The sequence below is a fragment of the Austrofundulus limnaeus genome, unplaced genomic scaffold (genome assembly GCF_001266775.1).
Source record: "Austrofundulus limnaeus strain Quisiro unplaced genomic scaffold, Austrofundulus_limnaeus-1.0 Scaffold49, whole genome shotgun sequence".
NCBI lineage: Eukaryota > Metazoa > Chordata > Actinopteri > Cyprinodontiformes > Rivulidae > Austrofundulus > Austrofundulus limnaeus.
This window is the reverse complement of record NW_013952451.1, coordinates 324,007-345,761: the sequence shown is the minus strand read 5'-3', so window position 1 is coordinate 345,761 and position 21,755 is coordinate 324,007. Positions and strand designations below refer to the sequence as shown.

The window sequence follows — 21,755 nt, the reverse complement described above, 5'->3', positions numbered from 1 at the left end:
TTGACATGAATAAATTCAGACCACAATGCATGCAGTGGTGACACTGTGCATATCATTAACTGTAAAAGTTAATTGMTTCCTTATTTGTGGTGCATTCACAGTCCAGAAAAAAAAGTCAGGGATTGGAGTATCTAACTTGCTGCTGATCACCAGTCAAGCTGTTYAAGTTGAACTAAAGCCAGTTCAGGTAACATGTATTTGATAAAAAAGGGTTCCTTTAGTTTTAGTGTCAGCTTGTTTTTACAGCTTGTTGTGAGGTAGTTGAAGCCCAAAATATTCTCTAGTGTTCCCATTTGGCTAGTTTTTACTGTATTTTTTTTATCTAAGTTAAACACTTTCCTCATAATGTTTTACTTCCACATTTCTCTTTTAGTTTATAACTTAGAGATTGACTGGGAGACATGACGGTACCTGACGGTGCTGCAGTTGTAAGATGTTAAACATGGTAAAACTTGTCAATCATATCAAAGTGAGGATCGGGTAATGAGTGGAATGATTATTTTATTTTATTTTAGGAGAACGCCTTTATTTTGTGCTTTGATCACTGGCGCATTAAAACCTTCAACAAATGGCAAGAGTTGGTCTTCTTGAGACATGAAAGTGAAGCATCTTTCGAGTATTTCATGTGTAGTCTGTGCAAGTTTTCCCTCTCAGTTTGTCAAACAGACCTGAAACGGGGAGTTCATTTCTCTTGGCATGGGGTTATAAACCCCAGTCAGGTGCAGGTACGGACGTGCTGGTGCGCCCAGGCATGACCTTTTTGAGTTCGATGCCGTGTAGCAACGCCAACTACCTAAACAAACATTACTTTTATCAATTTTTAAGTTCAAACCATAGTTAGTACGACAATTTCACAGGGCTAGACMGAGCGTTGATGTTGGTTAATGTGAGTTAATGATATTTCCAGGAGTTTCCTATAAGGACGTTTAGTGCAGCATTTTATTTTATTTAGCTGAGCTCCAGGTTGGGTTACTGCAGTTATTCTTGATATAAGGTTTGCTGTAGTCTCCACCTGACAGACTGTATTATATGCTCCATTACCAGCAGCAAGTGGACACACACACACACACACACACACACACACACACACACACACACACACACACACACACACACACACACACACACACACACACACACACTCTCTAAACATCCTTGTCAGTGCTACACATTCATTGTGTTCTTACTGGACTGCGATTGTTTTCATAAAAGACTTTGATATTTCTCAGAATACCACTATATGTTCACACTTATTTTTAGATTTGTGGAGCGTTAAGCTCCTTATTTTGTGCTGAACTGAGCTGTTTTTGTGCCTTGTAGAAGGTTGACACAATAACACCAACAATTGTGTAACCCAAAACAGCCTCATGGAGAAACAAAGTGCTTAAACCAACACCAGCACAGTCCCTGCACAACTTGTACTGTTAGTGTTAGGTGTTCTAATTTCTGCAGGTCGTTCTCTTCACTTTCTATAATTCATATATTGATTTGCATATTTTGCACTCTGCTGCTGTTATTTTGTGCAGAATGACCTCCATTGATCCATGTTTCTGTCATATTGCAGAATAAGCTCTGATCTGAGACTATTACCAGGAGCAAATCCAGAGATAGATGCTTGTCTTATCAAAGGCAGTTAGTTTACAGCTTTAGTATTAAATCTATGTAGACAGAAATATTACCGTCTTGTATTTATCCAGAATGTAATTTCTGGACTCTGTAATCTCTGGAGGTCTGGTTATTTGATTTGCCTCTTAAGTTCACACAACTCTCCTCAACGCGTTGCTCTTTTACGTGTCTGCTCTTGTCGATTAGCAGATCAGAAGTAAAATGATGACATACCTGAGTCATCAGTGGGAAGGCCTGACTGCGGCCTCCTTGTTTATGCGCACGTTCCTGCACATGGCTAGATTATTAGGGATTAAGAGAGCAGAAATCTTAAAGCTTTCTTGAATTGAAATCAAGCTGACAGCACTGTCCAAAAGTACTTTTCCCTTTTCAAACTCTTCATTGTTCAAATCTGCAATGTTAATAATATACACTTCTTTCATGATAACCCCCATTTCATGTGTCTCCTCTTCTCTTGTTTCCCATCTTGGTCCCCTGTAAAGAAAGTATACTGCCTCTACCTTCATTGTCTCATCTTATCAGACATCTTGCTTTACCGGTCTCTCATTTAAAGCTTGCACTCCCACCTCACTCTGCCTTACTTCTTTGGCCTGCTAAACCATCTGCACTTTTAGCTTCCTTTGGCTTTAGTCAACAGCAGCAGTTTCTGTTGACCTTCCGTACCAAAAGCGATTGTAGTTAACCCAAGCCTCTGCTGATCCGGTATGAAAATCCTGTGTGTGATGATCCGCTTGTTTCATTTGACAAGTTTAACTTCAGATATTCTTGTTGTTGTAACCCTGCCCAGGCTTTGCTGAGAGTACCTGAGCTTGTGGCTCACCCTGTGTATGGGTTATGCTTCATTGTATAACTAACCCAATTATGGACCATGAATAAATAAGGTGTAGGTGTAGATTTTTAAATAAGCCATTTAGCCATCTGTAAAACAAAGGCCTGATAAAACCAYTCAACCCCTCACATTACTTTTCAAGGTGTCATCAACCATTATAAGTTTAATCTTTTACTTCTCTGATCCTGGATTAAGAACATTGACTTGAACRGATTATCATCTTTGGACTTTATATTTATTAACTTGTATGTCCTTTCTTTGAAGTTGTTTATAACATCACCTTGCAATTCTTTGCAGATGACGTTCAAAATGACCTCCGTCTAAAAATAAATAAAGATGGTACGAGTCTGCTAAACTGTTGAAAGAATGTCAAGAATTTGGATGGAAATGAATTTCTGAAGACTCAATCAAAATAAAATTGAAGTTGAAGTCGATACTGTTTTTGGTTGTTTGCCTTATTAGCACCCCATGTTAGGTTTTTGACAGTTCTTAAAGCTACACAAACAGATGACATCTGTGTTCAACACCTCAGTTTATATCATGAATTTCACATTAAAAAAGGCGAAAGAGCTTGTTTAGATGTCACCCCTAAAATCTGTACAGGCTCTGTCTCRGTATGAGAGGTGCTTGATTCCTTAAAAAAAATTAGTACTCATCTTTTTAACACATGCTGATTGTTTTGCTATTAAATGAGCAGAGAGGGATGATGTGYAGCTTTGAGGAAGCTCCTAACTGTGGTGGTTTGTGTTGATGGAGCAGTTTGCGCTTGATGTTTGCCTCTGATGTGTGTGAGTCTGTGCGCGCGCGTGCTCCAGTTTTTGATTTTCCGTGCCGTCTGTGCTGGTAGACGTGAGCATTACTCTCACTTCCGCCTTCTGATGTTGCCTTTCTGAAGCCCTAAGCAGCTTTATAATGAGAAGAGAGCGCAGTCTCGTATCATCTAAAGGCCTTCAACAGGATGCTTTCACTGTAGGCTCCCTGTTTTCAGCAGCAACTTCACACTGAATGTGGAAACGAGGCAAAGAGCACTTTGCATTCAATCTGTCAACATAAAGCTATAAATAGCGTGGCCTACTCAAGAGGAAAAAAGCCCCACATCTTTCACACACACACACACAAAACACTGTTTCAGGCTCCCAGCTAAGATGCTGAGTTTCTCCCTAAAGATTTGGTCGAATATTTTCACTCTATTAACCCATCAAATTACGAAAAGACAGGGTGTTGACGTCGAGGGTTTTATTTTGGCGCGTTTAACCAGGCATGACATCCTCATGAGGCCGCCTACATGCCGGTGGACACACAGAGCAGGCGTGTTGGCGCAGATGGTGAATCAGCGTGGTAGATTCYGTTTTCATACGAAACTGAGGCTGTTTCTGCCCCCGCACCAAACCTCCATCCACACATCATGTTAAAACATTCACACACTTGAAATCTGAGGTGTGGTTTTGTTCTGCTTCACATCTTGATCGTTTAAAGGTMTTTCAGACTCGTAGCTTACAGCACTATTAAATCTACTCTAGTGTAGTGTTAATGTACATAATTTGTGCTTTATTCTAATATTATGTAGTTTTTGGTAGCTATAAACTGTCAGCATGGACTAAATACAGTTCTTTGCAAAGTTTTTTAATTTACCAGGGAAAAACTCACCTTTTTTGTGGAATGTTTATTTTTAATCATCTATAATCAGGTGGACTGCAACATTTTGATAGAGAAGTAATGGCAATCTACTGGATTATCTGATGTCTGCTTTAATCTATAAAAAGTTCTGATTTTCTTTCTGTTTTTTTAATCATGCAAAGTGAATGTTTGTGTTTTGCAGTGTTGAAGTAATGTGTCTTTAGCTCTTTTTGGAACATTTTAGTTTTATACATAAGCAGGTAAAAAAAAATTGCTGAATAGAATGTAATCTGCTGAAGGAGACACAAAAGATTAAACAGCAAAAATTGTGTTTTTTTTTTCCTGATTCATTTATTTTTGTCATCAGAAATTTAGTGATTATCATTTTGTGTGACAGCTACACACACCTTGTTGATTAATTCATGGTGAGGTTCATCAGGTTTAGCAGTGTGTTGGCTCTTCTTAACCAAATCAGCCTGTCGCTCCCACAAACTGGGGATGTGAGAACACAGATTCAGAGTGAAAACTTTTACCTTGAAAACAATAAATAAAGTGTAGCTTCTTTGTGTGGTTGTGAAAGTAACGAATCAAGACAGAGGAAAGAAACAGCTGAAAGTAAAAATGAGTTCTAAGCGTTTCATTGTTGCTCAACCAAATAAAAACCCAAATATGCTGTTTGCAAACCTCTCAACTTTTTAGTGATGTTACAGTGATAATTTCTCAGACCTAAAAGTAGTCAGTCTGTTGATCTGACTTCCTTCTTACCTTTTTATGTTGAAGAGCTTCTCATGTGACAAACAGTACAGTTTGTCTTTGAGTCTAAAATACTCTGAACCCATTCTGCTACCACCACTGCTTAAKTGTGTGCTGCTTTTTCTGCGAGACTGGATTTAATTGTAGCTCGGAGGGACGAGCYAAGCTGAATCACACACATTCACTTCTGAATGATCTCATCATGTAGGTCTTTCCTTGCAGCAGCGTTGAAGCGGATTACAGCAGTCTTGAAWGTACAGCATGAGCCAGAAACCTCAAAAGCACAGAGATGGTGATTTTTGAAGTAGATTTCAACCGTTTGTCACAGCCTAGTTACCAGTTAAACTAAAAAGAAAATAGATAGGAGGAATTGCTGTATCAAATTAGTAGACCATGAAAACCTAGATTTATATTGTAATGTTTTTATCTCACCAGYTTTGATTTTGCTTTGAGAATAAATATGTTCAATATTTCATGATTTTAACATGTAGCTAAGAAGCAGAGCATCATAGCTGCAAGAAAACCCCACATGTGCCTCATTCAACTCCTTTTTTTGTGATAATTATCTTGTAGTGGTAATTACTAAAACTGTTGGTTTATTACATTTTTGACCCAAAATTAAGAAAGTGAAATTAAAACTTACAGCATCTTTTACTTGTGGCATAAATTTAAAGGTGGTCTCYTTTCTTCTTATTTATTAATTCACTACAAACTTTTGTCGGCTCAAAATGCCAGCATACTGCAGTCTTGATCTCTGTTRTTAGTCAGGTAGTGGTCATACGCTGTGGTTTCCAGCTACTGGGAGTAATGCATAGTTGTCTCCCATGATGCCTTGCTGCAGATGTCATCTAGGTCAAACCAGTTTTGTTAGGGTTAAGACCAAACCACAATCGGTTAAGAAGAAGAAAAGGCTCCATCCGATCCAAGAAGAAGAGCGTATCTATTTTATTTTTGAGTTAAAGTTAGTTTTCTATTTTTATTTTTTACTTCTGCTACATATAATTAACTACCCGTAATTTCTTTGTGTTTTATTTTTATTCCCATTGTCTCATTCCATCTTGTTTATCTTCCATGCCCATGCCCCTCAGCTCTCCCTGTTGTTTTGGTTTTGAAGTTTCAGGATTCAGAGTGTATTCGCATTCATGCATGACCAGCACCTCTGCAAGTGCGGATCATTTGTATGCAGGCAGGCGAACAGGATAAAGCCTCGTGGTAATGGTCTCACAGTCTACTGCGCTTCTACACTGAATTGGAGCTGCACAACTTGTGAAAGGAGACTGTGGCTTTCAGAAATCCTGTTGAGTTTGAAACTGAAAGCAATGAGAGACCTTGCGTTTCATTGTATGCATAAAATAAATGTTTGGACCAGTTTTAGTTGTAGACTCGTTAAAATAAGTATTCCTAATCAGCAGTGTGAGTGAAGTGTGCTACAGAAGCAGGGAGACTTGTGGACAACCTGAATCAGAGGAAGTGTTACACAATAGGAAATGTCATACTCCTTATGCAAGTCTGTTTGTTGGGTAATAATAAAAAAACTCTGCAATTAGCCTCTAATTCACGAGATACATTTTGTAGTTGGAAAAAACAACTTTCATGCTTAGTGCTGTTTGTAGACTTTCTTGAAATGTTACAGTTTAAAGGGGAACTAAGATAAGATGCAGTTTTTTTTGTCATAGGTTGTGTGCAGTAAGACTGTTCTAAATACACACGAGTAACTTTAAAGAAAGAAGAAAGATTAATGCTTCTGCTTTCAGTCAGCTCGTGACAGTTGAGTGTTTTGTTAGAAGMAAAGTTTGATGTTTTGTCACCTTTTGACCTTTTGCTTTAGAGACTGACCTCTGCTGGAGGACTGTGACCCAGGGGTCACCTCCCAGGCTGGGTTTCCCTGATCCTGACCGCCAGTTACACAACTCTACTACTGGTAAGTCTCGTRCAGTCTGTTGCCTTATCAGTACATAAACATATAGTTGTATACCTCGTATAGCTTAAGTGCTGTAGTAGTTCTCTTTTTTTATACTGGCTTTTGAAATACCCTCACTTAGTGCATGTCTAAAGTGCTCTATGGAAGAAAAAAAYGGTAAATTTAAAATCTTTAATCTGTAGGAACAAGATATTTGAGTTTTAAGCCAATCCCAGTTTGTGAAAATCAAAACTCAGTGTACACACATGTGCATCTTAGCAATATTAAAAGATGAAGTTCAAATGCAGAGTTGTAAAGTAATTAAGTACAAATACTTTATTACTGTACTTAAGTAGAATTTTTGGGGAGCTGTACTTTACTTGAGTAATTATTTTTCAACATACTTTTTACTTTTACTCATTACATTTTTACACAGTTATCTGTACTTTATACTCACTACGTTTTTTAAAAAGGTAAGAAGTAGAAAGTCATCACTCCTATTTTATTCTGAGTTGTTATTACTTAAAAAAACTATCCTGATAAATTGTGTCTCTTGGACAGAGTGAATTTAATTTTGGTTGGATGAGAAGTATAAATACTATTCTGACACCATATTAGCTTGTACACAACCCATCACAGCTGCACGCCGTTACAAAAAAATATTTTTTGAGAAGTCGCCTCCCAATAAATATCATTTTGGAAAACCTAACTGCTCACTTTTAATACTTAAGTAGATTTTGTGCCAGAAATTTACTTTTGATACTTAAGTTAAAAAAAAAAATCAGATACTTTGACTTTTACTCAAGTAATATTTATAGAGAAGACGTTAACTTTTACCAAAGTATTTTTATGATAAGATACTTGTACATTTACTCAAGTATCACTGTGAGGTACTTTATACAACACTGTTCCAAGTGTTTTATTCMTTTTTCTCATCAGTAGTTAAAATAATATTACCTAAAAGCACAAGCATTTTACTCAGTAAGTAAACCTCTTGATTAAACATGCTTATTTTAGTGCCAAGACTTAAACATTTTTTTAATTGCTTTTGTATTTTACTTTCAGTGTGAATGCTGCTGTTATGGTAAAATATTACTTTTTAAATCTTAACCTATTGTCCTTGTGATTTGTAGCCCAACAACAGTGATATCATGAGGACATTAAGGTGTAATTTAATTGAATCGCTTCATTAAAAAATGTAACTATAATACAGTAATTAAAAAAAAAACTTTGACTATATTCTAAATAGGAAAAAAAATGAGTCTAATAAAACTACTTAATTTTCTTATTATGACATTTTATTCATAAAGCTTCGTAAGTAAAACTGTTTTTATCTTCACCTGCAGATGTAAGCTTGAAATAGCTCCTTTGACATTTGCATGTCTGAATTATATTTGTCCATGCAAAGTTTCACCAAAAACCTTTATCTGACACTTTGTTCTGCATCCAGGTTACGGTTTAATTTTCTATGTTTWTTTATCTATTTATATCCAAATGTAGATGTAACTCTGTTATCTGTCCTAATTTGAATAAASCACAGAGCATGAATTTCAAATTACTTTAAAGGTATATATTTTGTCCTTCCTGTTTGTGTGCATGTTTTTTTCCAAACCATTGTTTCCAAGTAGTTTAGGTCACAGTCCACAAGGTGAACCTTTMGAATGAATGTTTTAAGTTTTCAAAGTTGAGTTAGAATTTTTTATATTTGTTTTTTCAAAGGCAGAAATGTTCACCCTTATGTAAGCTCAGCACAAATAAGAGCAAATATAAACRGTTTTTAACTTAAATGTAACAAATGTGCAACCCACTGTCCATTCTGCATMTGTGTGGTTCCTGTTGTCTTGTTTTAACCAGAATGAAGCTGTCACTGAATCGTTTTTAATTTACATTTCTATAAGTCGGGTGAAAAGAAAAAAAAACTTGCATAGATTATTTCTAATGACCTGTATTGGTTAAATTACAGCCTACTATATAAAAAAACAACCACTTTATTTGATTGAAGTTCAAACACAATCAAAAACCCTGTGGTAGTAGCTTGTGTCTACAKACACAAACACATCATGAAGCCAGACTGCCTTTCATTTACGCCTGTTGTAAACCTGTTGTGTTGTGGTGGACTGGTCAGGAAATGAAGTGCATTGTTGACCATAAAAAGGAGTTGAATCATGCAGGTGCTCCTGACTTCCTGTTTCTCCCTTCAAGGCCGACATGTTTATGTAACTGGAGGGTTAACTTCAGACCACAAACTGGCATCTTAGACCTAAGACTTGTACAGTTACATCTGAAAGAGACCTTTTCACTGGATTAATCCACATTTTTGGTATTTTGTGCGAAAGGTTGCACTTAATCTAAGTTCCTTCCATTTCCTCACTCTTTTTGGCTCACCATTGTTCCTCCTTGCTAGCATGTTTGCTCATCCTCGTTGTCAAAAAGAAAAATAAACAGAATAAACAAACAATAGAACAGTAGAGCCAATCAAGCCTATTGTTAGTCGATGGCCCTCTTTTTGCATGTGACTAACCTGTTTGTCCATGTGGAGGCAGTGCTTATAAGGCTGAGTTCACCTGAAGCTCATCAGACTGAAGAAGTCTCTTGGAGGAGAGACGAAATGTTTCACTAAAGAACCCATCCAGAGGACCTACTTATTTTTTCTTTTTGATTTTTTTTTTCTACCTGGATTATTGAGATGCATCAGGACGTCATCCTTGTTACGTTTTCCTCTTTTATCTCCTTAGTGATTGTTACGCAGACACTCAGCTATCATTCAGTTGGTTAGAAATCGATTGTTGGAATACCGTTGTTTTGACAGCGAGGCCTCAGGTGACATACGGTCCATGTGTGACCTCTGATGTGTTTGTCTTTATAGGCTGCTTTATTCTGAGCTAAATCCATTCAGCGGAACATCCTGAATGAATGGAAACCGTTGTCGTTTGCTCACGACCCTGTGGCGGTGCATGGAAACAAGATATATGGTGCATTATACAAGGATGGAGCTCAGTTAAAACCTTAGCTCTGTGTGAATAGATTCAGGGTGGATTAGGTTTGCAAAGCCAAGAAGGGAGGGGGGGGGGGGGGGGGTTCAGTCTCCTGAGGTGAAGCTTTTCTCAAATATGGGTCAATACTGCCTCCAGCTGGTGATGCCTTGCACTGTCTGAGTAGGTGGTAGATTATGCAGAAAAAGTACATTTTTGCAAGGTTATGAACTCTAGAATGAATCCCAGTCAGTTTTTCTGAGCGTCTTTACTCGTCAGAACACTTGAATAAAGAGTCACCGGACTTGACTCAGCAGATGCAAGACACCCTGGCCTCTCGCTGTTAGCAGAGCAGGTAATCTGAGATGATATGTCTGAGTGGATGTAATATGTGGAGTGGTTTATGTCAGCTAAAAGCTCCCAGCTTCTCTTTGTGTATCTATTATTTATATCACTGGAGGTTTGACACCGTGTAACTTCCTTCTGGAAGATGCTCATTTGACAGCCGGTCGTTCCAGTGCAGGTGCAAACATCACTCAAAAACAATTTGCAGAGTTGACGTTTAAATGTGTGTTACTTTATGAGCACATTCATTTTAAATATCTTTATTTAAACCATTCATGGTGCTTTTGGATCTTGCATCAGTTCTTCTCCTTCTAGTGAAAATGTAATTGTTTAGTAGGTGTTTAGAGTTTTGTAGCAGAGAAGGTTTTTTTTTAATAAAGTGTCTGTAGTTGTAGAACTAGAAGCAACAAAATGCTGGTAATGACTGGTTTGGGAGTGGCCCTCCACACCATCCTGTCCTTGAAGGCGCAGCTCCTTTCACCCTCCAGATGGCGCTCTTCTCCCACTGATTGCTATTCCAAGGACTTGTCAACCTGACACTCACCATCCCTCTAAAACCTCCTCTGAGCCCCACCCAAAATCCTGTTTGAGTAAAACTAACTAAAACACATTTAAGGTGATAATCCTTAATGTTCTTTTATTTTATGCCTGACTGAGTTTGTCTCCCAGATTTGCTCCTGAGCAAGTTCTGATCCGGTTTGGATATGTTMACATTGGTGAGTCACATTCAGTCCGAAGGTCAGTGAAGTAATGATGGCTCAGGGCTGTTTGTGCAGGAGAACGGGAGCTCTGTGTGAATGGATTCAGGAGGCAGCTGCCCCAGAGGGAGGTGCTGCTTAAGAGGACGACAGTGAGTCAATGCGTCCTCTTTAATGATTTCCTAACAACCCAAGAAGGAGTCAGAGGACTCTCAAGGGCAGGCCGAGGAGYGCTTATTCATTAAGCAGATGTTGGAATAAAAGAAGCAGGAAGTTTATTTTAAAAACATCATAATGCTTGTTGCAAGTCTTTCTCACTTTATATCTTTTCACTACAGGAAAGGATCATTTAGACCCACGTTGTGTTCACACAGCCGCCTTTTTTTTTGCTTCTTGTTTTAATCAATCTGAAATTAAAGCCTTCCAGGCTGTCAGCAGCTCCCTGTGTGTTTTTGACGGGATAAAGTGTTGTATTGGTGAGAAGAGAGAGGTGCTAAGAGCCTCTCCATTGAGCTCCATTTCAATGGAGCTGGCTTTTTTTTTTTTTTTTTTTGCAGACTTGTGTATGTGCCTGTTGCCATAGTTACCGACTTTRATCAGGTGCCGTCCAAAAAGAAGGAGCTTTAGCTGAGGACGAGGAGCTCCTGCTTTCATCCTGCCTCTCTGGTGTGATTCTCTGGACAGGCTGTCGGCCTCATGATGAGGGCTCATTTTGTCAGATGTTGGGGTTTAGGGGGTGTTTTTAGCTTCAGCTGGAAGATGAGACGGCTGATACTGGATGCCACCTGCAGATCAGCTCATACTTCCCAGTTTTGCTGTTTTTTTGCTTGGATCTYGGAGAGGAGGAGGGGTATTAGTCGGTGTTTACTCGAGTGCAGGAGGACAGGGGCGTGGCAAATGAGGAAATAGAGTTCACCCTCGTAAACAAACAAATGGTAGTCGGCCCTCTCCCCGACTTTTCCTCGTGCCCTCCAAGCCATTTTTGGTCAGCTGGGCTGAGGAGAAATGCAGTAGGGGGGTGGGGGCGGGTCCCTATTTAGGAAGTGCTCCCCCATTTTCTGCCTGTCGAATCAGAACAGTGTCAGAAAGCTCCGTCGGGTCCAGGTCTGGCCGAGTGGACTAATGCGATGTGGCGTGTCACCCGGGAAATCTAGGTCATGTTTAAAGCTGCCGAGCTCTGCTGCAGTGTGACCCCCCCCCACCCCAAACCCCTCCTCCGTCCCCACTTATCCTCACCTGCATTACCCTCGGTCTGAACATTTATTTCATCCAAATATCAGCTACTTGGATCAACGTTATTTCAGACATTAAAACACACACAGACAGACTGCTGCCGTGGCCCATCCCCCTTCTACACCCCAGGCTAGCTCCCAGCCTGTCCACGGCGAAGCCCACGTGACTCCCCGTTCTGTGGCTGGGGAGGGGACGGCGTTGTTTTTTCCCTCTCTCCTTCGTAGTAAAGCAGTAAGGCACGTGGATCCTCATGCTGCAGCTGAGTAGTGGAATGTCAGCACTATCCCTGCCTCACATCAGACACCTCCCCTCCTCCTCCTCCRCCTCAAGCCATCTCTGCTGCCGCAGTGCTCAGTTTCAGCTGCTCTGTGTGTTTATTCGAGGAGGAGAAGGAGAGCATGAAGACGTTTAAAAGGCGGTGCCATGTAGGGGTCAGGCTGCTGGGCGTGGCGCCTGAAATCTGCAAACACATGGGTTATTTTCTAATTGTGTTTACCTTCACTTACATTTTCTCATTTGTTAATAATTAATGTGGCGGGGCATGATTTTTAATTACATTGAGCCGCACCGAAAAATCTAGTCTCATCAAATCACTGAGTGCTCACCAGTGGATTTAAATATTTCTCTTCTGTCTGCAGTTGACTTTACTCCCCGTCTAATCTGCTGATTTTAGGCACATTACCTCATCAGTATTAATGTATTCATGTGCTTTCAGTTCCTACTACTACTGTACTCGCTCCTTGCCAGATGCTCGCCACTGATTGGCTGCCGCGCTGTTTTTCAATGGCTCCAAATTTTTTTTGACTCCATGGATACAGCGAGCTGTTGGGTAGATGGGCTCAGCCAATAGAAATGCTGCGCGGGCTCCAGCCTGTCAGATTCTGCCCCTGGCCTTAGAAGCAGCACCCCCTGCTCACTGCGAACACGCGATGGCACAGTGGGGGGGTTCAAAACAACAACAAGGCTGTCGTTGGACTCTCTGGTGCTCGGGACATGCCAGCGCTGCTGGGATGGGAGGGGGGGACTTCTGTTTTGCCATCTCTCTCTGATATATCTCCAGCTTCTTCCGCTCTTCCCGTACTACGTTAAGCTGAAGTTTTGCTTTTCAGAAATGGCTAAGAAGAAGTTTGCTTAAACTGCAAAGTCAGTGTTTTGAATTACATAAACGTGGKGTTACAAAGTAATTCCCAGGGTGAATTTTAAGTTAAAGTGCTAGACTTTAGAAAAACTAATTTAATCTCCTTTTATTCCCTGAACTTTCTTCATTAGACTTTGAAACGCGGCCACGCAAATCCCCGTCCTTAAAATGACCTAATTTTAAACAGCGCAAAGGAGCCGAGCTGGTCCGACTCCAGTCAGCAGCTGAGAGGTGGCAGCAGAGGACCAGAGCAAGTCTGGTGATGATGGGCTGCATCATCCAGAAGGGCGACCGTCAGTGACAGCTCTCATCCCTTCTGAGGCCGCATCAGGTGCAGCTTCCTGACAGCCAGTGAGGTGCCAGCGTTGGCGCAGTCAGACATTCAGGTCACATTAGTGAACGGCAAACAGTACGGGGCTGGACAAGACAGGTGGGTCCTTGCAGGTGGTGGCTGACGTACACTGGAGACAAAATGTTATGGAGGATGAAATAACAGGCTCACTTGAATCAGACCTACTTGCATGTTGATGTAGAATAAATTTAATTGTGTAGAACTAAAGAAAAAAACACTTTTCAGATATTTAATAGAACATTAAGAACTTACTAGAGGGCATTCAATGAAAAAAGGCTTTTTATTGCTTTTTTTGTTTTGTTGTTAAGAGAATCTGAATCAGCCACKCTCTGACTGTACAATCAAACATATCTGTAGGTAGATAAATGTTACTGGTGACACCACACTGTTGGATCAATCAAACATTTCCACAGATAAGAGGGCTTTTCTTTTGACACAAGTGCATGTTTGGGCAGAACATAAGCACTCCACTAAGAAAGTGTGACAGGAATATTATAACTTTTAAAACAAGAACTTCATGGAAAACTAATTTTTATAAGTCTGGGAGGCTTTGAGACCTTTGAAGTTCAAATATCTTTAAATAACTGTTTTTGTAAATTTCAATGTGTAAACAAACAAAAAATTGTTTTATATATACTGGCCATCAATTCTTATTTCTAATAATATATAGTGGAAAAGTTCTAATTAGAAGTGTCTTTTTCGTGGTACGAAAAACAAATGTCACCTCTTGCCTGCATGATGTCAACAGGTAACATGCCTTACAACTTTTTTTTTCTTGCCTAATATATCTTTTAGTCCAGTTTACTCTTCAACCATCAGCACTAAAACGATCTCTTCATCACAAATTTATATAAAAGAAGGAAATTTGTGCTTCTGCCTGGTTTTACAGCCCCCCCTCCCCACGTTGTTTGAAACATCTCGTGCATTTTAAAATCACCTCATCTAACCCTTCTGCTGCTGACTGCTGAGTGTGTACTTTACTCCATCGCTGCGCCTCCCCATCTTCCTGCACTGGCTTGATTCACCGTGTCATCACCGGCTCTCACTCAGTCACTTTAGCTTTTTACCTGTCACTCATCTCAGGTGAGCATTGCATTGACACCCCTACCCGCCTGTCTCTGAGTACACCCTTTCAATCTGTCAGCAGGGGTTAAATCTGTCACCACCAGTACAGCCTGATGCTGTTCCTTTTGGAATAAACTGCTTCAGACTTTTGACTCGTCACACCATTGACCTTTGCTTCTGACGAGCATCAGTTTGGTTCTTTCAAGGAGTCGAAGGATCGACAGAGCAGAGAGCAGCGCGAGGCTGTCACTTTTCGATGCACAGCTCGAGCTGACATATACGTTTGGGTTACATAAACCGTTTAAAGTAACGTAAGTGTGTGGCATGTAGGGGAAACCTTTCCAGTCGAGAGTTCCTGTGATGATGGCAAAGTTGTTAAAGCAGGTATAAAACCTGACGGCGCAGATCAGAGTGAACAGAGCTGATACCTGAGTGAAACTCTGCTCATCATAGATCCTGGATGGCAGTAATGGGTTAGTTGGCCCATCAGGTTTAAGGCTTTGAAGCTTTTTGTACGTCCTTCAAATATGAACCCACCCTAATATATATATATATATATATATATATATATATATATATATATATAATATCACAGGTTATGATTTGATTTTTAAATGAGTTTGTCTGAATGTTAGCAAAATATCTTATGAACCAACAAAAATGGCTTTAACAGTCACTTAGCTATATTTAGCTGATATTTCATTCTTATTAATCTATTTCTTTAAAATATGCATGCATTTGTTTTTGGCAGCATGATGGATTAGTGATTAGCTTTGTTTCCTTGCAACAAGAAGGTCCTCGGTTCAAGCCCCAGGTTGGGCCTGAGGTCTTTGTGTAGACTTTCCACAGTCTCCTTATGTTGCGTGGGTTTTCTCCGGCTTCTCAGGTTTCCTCCCACAGTCCCTAAAACTATGCATGTTGAGGCTGCCTTCAGGCTCAGGCTTCCCTCGAAGAAAAGGTCTGTGATCTTAGGTTAATAAATATCTTGATATTTACTGTATTTTGTATCAGTAACAGCGTTTAATATAAATGTAATTTTGAAAACCTCATTGTTAAATTATTGCACTTTGTCGTGTTAATGAGTAAATTTCTATTGTCTGTGTTCAGAACAGAAGAAAGGCAGATGAAAAAATAATAAAGTTAATTATTGACACTCCTACTGCTCTAAACCTGTTAACCTTTAAAGCAGAGCTCTTCAACTTCTTCTCGTGACCAGCTGTCCTGCATGTTTTTAGACATTTTCCAGCCTTGGCACACCTGACTGAAATGATTAAATCACCTACTGAGAATGTCATCAAGTTTAACAGAAGCCTGTAAATCACTCATTCATTTTAGTCAGGTGTGTTGAAGCAGGAAAACCGCTAAATCATGCAGGGCAGTGGGTCATGAGGAACAGAGTTGAAGACCTCTTGATTTAGAGAAAAGAGACTCCGTTGGAAATTATTACAAAACATTTTGGAGTCTGATCACAATTTTTTTCTTTCCAGTATAAAAGTATTTCGAACAAGCTGTTTGGAGTGGCCATCAAGAGCTTGTCAAACAGAATTAGAGTTCCTCAGATTTGACTCAACATTCAAGTCTAAATGGCCYATTTGTTGTCAGATGAGTGACCTCATGCTGCCGGGGCAATGACCAGACTTTCTTTGCTGAGTTTAATAAACCTCTTCAAACAAGTTTTTAACATCAGACAAGCAGTCAAGTAAATCTGTGTTAACTTGAAAGTAACAGTAAAGTTGAATGTCATCTGCATAAACATGAACTGTTGCTGACTTTATTATTAAGGTGATCAAGTCCTGACTGATCCCTGACAGACCAAACATCACAAGTCTGTTGCATCAGACACATTCTGCTTGATTTTCTCAACAGAAGACACTTTTTTTGACAATTTTCTTTCTGAATGCTTAATTAGATATAAGATTGTGAAGCAAACGGCTGAATAGTTCATGTGTGAACAGATTAGGAGAGAGAGCTCTGTGGAGGACGGCGACTTTGCGTATGGCTGCCCCTTTCAAATGCTGGGAAGAAGCCTAGCAAAGCAGAAAAAAACTTTAGTTTTTATTTTATTTTCGGMACTTTTTGGGTTGACATCTGGTTGGTGAAAGGCTGAGTGCAGGAAACGCACAGTGGGGGTGGGGGGGTCCGAGGGGAGTAAGGGGGTGCCTGTGAGCGGTGGGCACATCTGGGGAGCCGCCTGGTTCATACATGCATCAGAGCAGTGAAGCAGAGCCTGAGTGAGGTGCCAAGGATGCAGCAGAGTATTGACACCTGTTCCCGTTTGCTGCCAAAAATTTCTTCTTTTATCGATTTCTCTGTATTTTTCTCAACAGGTATCATAACATGGGGAACCTTCTGAAAGTTTTGACATGCACAGATCTGGAACAGGAGCCCAATTTTTTCCTCGATTTTGAAAGTGAGTTCCTTTGCAAAGTAATTGCTCCCACTCCTGATATTGATCACATGAATATCTTTCCCTAACAACATCAGTTCCGAACTCTTCAGTCTATTCACCCTGATTTATCTTCTACGTTACTTTCTCCCAGCGGCAAAAGAATTTAATACAACGCTGTAGCTTCTGCACTTTTCCATCAACCTGCCTTTTTTTTCCACAGCCGTGTGTGTGTGTGTGTGTGCAGAATATCAATCAGAGCAGAGCTGCAATGGAGACACCACCCACCCCCTCCAATCCCCAAATATAAAGCACCGAGGTTCAGCTGCTGCGTAGCCTAAGGCCCCTCAGCACGGCTTGAACCTGCGCTGCACTGTTCTCACACTTGGCAAACCGAGAAACTCGGCGGTACCTTGAGTGAAAAACATCTCTCGCAAAAMCCTCAGATCGTTTTTATTTTTAAAGAGCATCACAGTTTTACCTCCAAGGAAAGGTTTTGTGCTTTCGGAACGCAGTTAGACTTCAAATGTGCTTACACTCTGTAATTAGGATTTGAGTGTTAATTTAAAAAGAATGCAGGAAAGCTCATTGAACATGGTGGTTTTGTTTTTAAAAGCTGTTTAAACAAAACAGCTCCTCTTTGTAGTTGGAGCCACAGGGTTTACATAAACTTTCATTTGTCTTGCCTCGTCTTATCTTTCTCCTTTTTTTCCTATCGGCCAAGAAAGTGGGTGGTGTCACAACCTAATGGGAAAGAACAGGGAGATGAGATTATTTCCAAAACCTTTCATTTACATAATTGAAAGTTGTTTATTAAACTTACCACGATCCTGGAGGATTTGATGGATTTCTTAGAGCTGCGTTTTTTTGTTAGGTTGGGCCCGATATGAATTAAATACAAGTCTGACACTTTTCGCTGTTCTGCATTCACAGATGCGCAGCCCACAGAAGCAGAGCGAGAGGTGTGGGAGCAGGTGGATGTGGTGCTGAAGGACGCCAAGGGGATCCTGGACGAGCTGCAGGCCTACAAAGGGGCAGGGCAGGAGATCAGAGAGGTACAGCTGATACAATAATCCATTGGACTGACAGKAAACACAACTGCTGCAGAGTCTGGGCCCCACTTTTTAGGATTAAAAATAAGCTCCACAAAGGTTGGATTTAGTATTTTTTTTTTCCTCTAGGGCACCGAGAAATTATTCTTCCATCGTTTTTGAATTAAACCTAAAATAAACTGATTTTTACAATCATTAGATGTGGTTATATTTCATAAAGAAGCCTCAGAAATATATATTTATAACCTATAGCAAGTTCCTAGAAATGTACAAATCCTAAATGTTTGAACTAACTGTGTTTGAACTTCTTTTTTTTTTGGTTTTTGAAGACATTTCATTTCTCATCTATAAAGCTCCTTTCCAAATAAAAATGACTGAAGAAGGTCTTAGAGAATCAAGTCAGGAAGTCCAGTTGTCCTCTGCTTGAGTACTTGGAGCTGCCATCTGAAAGACTGAAAACTTACTGTCACCAATTTATTTCCAATGACTATACATTTAGTGGAGAATTAAAAAAGAAACTAAAAACTTCTTGRTTATTTTTCTTTCTCATTCAGATTTAGCCCTTACAATACCTAAAATGTCCTCCAACGGTTTAAGTAATTGTGGAGGAATAAACTGGAATACTCCTCTGAAGCTCAGAGGTTTCTCTCCAATCCCATCCTCTAAATCCAATATGGTTGCCTCTCACACATAAACAGAAATGATACCTGCAGCAATAAATGATTTAGTCGCACTTTAGTGAGTTTGAACCTGATTAAATCAGCAGCACAGAAACTACTTTACAGCCTCCAATAGAGAATATGTTACTGCGATCTTACTTCTCCTATGCATTTTGAGTCTGATGTCATTCTAAGATTTGAGTTTGGACAAAATATAACTGAGTGTAAACATATAATAATTTAAATATAATTTTGGAGTGTTTTTGTGTAACCCTGCCTTCACTTTGTATTTGTTCAAAGCATAACCTTGTATCTCTGGTAGCTGTGCTTTTTTTAATATGTTGTCTGTTTGCTTCCTATATTTGATTTATTTTTTCAGTTCATGACTGATTTGACAAAACTGTCCAAAACAACAAAATTAAAAATGTGTGAAGATATGAAACTTAAACATTTTTTGCTTTGAACGTCTGTTTTTCTTTAGCTTCACTTTAATCTTAGCATGCACAGAGCCTTAAGCTGTTTTGTTTTTTTCTTTTAGGCAATCCAGAATCCAAACAATGAGGCCTTACAGGAGCAGGCGTGGGCTGCTGTGGTTCCTTTAGTGGGAAGACTGAAGAAGTTCTACGAGTTCTCTCAGAGGTTAGGTATGTAATTTCCCGTGCTGCCTCTATAGAAACACAGGAAATATTGCTTCACAGATTGTCAAACCCAAGCTCACACACCACAGATGGATTTATCTTGACCAAGCTCAGGAATTTTTGCTAATTTTTCTTCCCTCTTGAAGTGACGTTATGGTCGAGGCAGAAGCTGTGTGCAATCAGTGAAGCTCCATGAAAACGTCACGCTTGGAGCTCTGAACGTAAACCTTTTTGTAGTGATTTTGCACAAATGCTGCCTGTTTTTAAAGTTCCTTTGTATTCTTGAACTGGATATGTCAGGATATATGTCAAACATGCATATAACATGTACCCTAACCCCTTGTAAACACCACCACACCACTAGTACAGTACTATAGTGCAGTACTATGCATTTATCAGCATGCTGTTTGTGTTGCACTGACCCCTGTGAGTGGGTGGGGGGGGAAGCTGTAGCCTGTTTAATTAGCACTTAGACATTTGGGTTGGCAGGGATGTAGACTTACTGCTCCCTGATCTTCTTATGACCCTGGTTCTGAGGAGGGGGGTGGGGCCTGTCATGCCTGAGTAACCCTCAAACCCATGCTCTCAGTGACGGAGGAGGTAGTCATCGGAGCAGTGGGCGGCGGCGCTGCGACTGARGATGACTGTTATGTAACAAAGTAGGTCATCTCTCAGCATCGTCTGCTGCTCCAATTCACCGTCTTGACTTTTGGCTTCAGGGCTCGCTTTGGTCCACCGTCCTGACTGATGCACACAAAGCTGAACGTCTTCTGTGGGCTGCACAAAGTGATATACTATACTACTCAGGAGACGAGCTTATGTAATTATGAGCTCTTTTTTTCAAACAAACAGGTCAAATTTTTACTCAAATTAAAAACTAAATATTTAAAACTGTAAAAAATCAACACATCTTTAAATTTGATATTTAAAATAAATCACTGCTTTGATATTACTGTTGATTTCATCAGTTATGCAGTAATTCACCCACGAGTCCTTGAAATCCTTGGAAGTTTGTGAATGTGGAAAAAATGATTTCAAGGACCTGGAAAGTTTGTGAAAACAGCCAAAAATTACACTTGTCCTTGAAAGTCCTTGAATGTTTTTTGGTGATTGAAGTTCTCTATTCACACAACTGATTTTTAACATCTGTAAAAAAAAAATACTTGTTGCGGTGGATAACTCAGGATTATGGTAAACTGACGTGGCTTTCAACAAATAACATGGACCATGGTCATAGTTTTAGCCAATCAGAGCAGAGTAGGGCGGGTCTTTCTTTCTGAGCCCAGGTGGAAGCACCATAGCTCCTCCTGTCCTCTCTGAGCGTCTGGACATGTTCACATCCCCTCCTCCCAAACTGAGCTGCTGAACCTCCCAGGACATAATTACACATCCATGTATTGTGGATTATACATTTAATCCACTTTCTTTCATTGATTCCCAGTTTTTCATTGAATGTACATGATWTTAAACCTGTTTATTGGTAACATTCTGCAGTAGCAGTAGGTAATTGCCYTCATGCGTGATTCTTGAATTTGAGGAAATTGGTACAGGAAAGTCCTTGAAAGGTCCTTGAATTTGCTGATGACCAAGGTGTGGGAACCCTGTAGGAAATGTGAGCTTCTTGCGTGATGAACTAAAACAAACACTCTGTAGTAGAACAGATTTAATTGCACTGACATTAATCAATAAATATTTTTATTTCACACTTTGCAGAGCCAAAACTTTTTCTTCACCCATTCTCTCTGTTCTTTATCATATTGATCTAAAAATAGTAGAAAATCTTGTGGAAATTGGGCCTTTATCAAAATATCAAAACTTAAAAATATTTTGGATTCTAGTTACTAATTTACATAGTTCTAAAACTTCTCTTTATTTCTGCTGCTGCTGATAAACACACTGTTGTTTCTGTTATAACTGAATCAGTTGGATGGGAGTGTCATTAGAGAGTAAAATGCTGTGTTTATGGTTATAGACACATTCCTGTTTGATACTGTTTTTTTTTTCAAGGTTATTCTGCGTTTGGACATTCTGATTTTATATCTGTAATGTTAGGCTGTAAGAAAAAAATCTCAACATTTTCAGATGTTTTAGATTTGAAAATAAATAAATTAATTAATTAATCATGCTGCAAGGTCAAAGTGTAATAAAAGGTAATTTTTAAAGCTGTGCTTGTAAACACACTCATACACGCGAGGTGTTTTAAATAATTTTATTATGCTTTTCATTTGTAGTTTGCATTGTGRTGAAGAAAATTACTTTTGGCATTTCTATTTTTAATGACTCACGTTGGTATCAGGACCAATCATAAAATGTGAGTCTTGTGGAACATCTTTGGTTAAATTCCAGTCAGGAGAGATTGTAGCACCTGATGTGTTCTAAAGCCCTGCCTTCCTTTAACGTGTCCTTTCTCTGTAAGTAAATATCATGTGTGCCCAAATTCTGCCCGCCTTCTCTTCTGTGATTTGATGAGACCAGACAGCACCCCCCCGCAC

General features: G+C 39.6%; 1 protein-coding gene across 3 annotated transcripts in view; it reads left to right on the top strand.

Moving 5' to 3' along the window:
• fam49bb (family with sequence similarity 49 member Bb) overlaps positions 1-21,755 on the top strand; it is a 33,390-nt gene that overhangs the window by 2,531 nt on the left and 9,104 nt on the right. Inside the window, exons 2-5 of one of the 3 annotated variants that reach the window (XM_014008322.1) lie at positions 6,654-6,746; positions 16,856-16,938; positions 17,848-17,969; positions 19,164-19,269. In XM_014008322.1, the coding sequence (XP_013863776.1) occupies positions 16,866-16,938; positions 17,848-17,969; positions 19,164-19,269 (301 nt within the window). In that variant the 5' untranslated portion in view covers positions 6,654-6,746; positions 16,856-16,865. Of the gene's footprint in view, positions 1-6,653; positions 6,747-16,855; positions 16,939-17,847; positions 17,970-19,163; positions 19,270-21,755 lie in introns of those variants that run through there. The other 2 variants (XM_014008323.1, XM_014008324.1) reach the window with 2 other exon arrangements.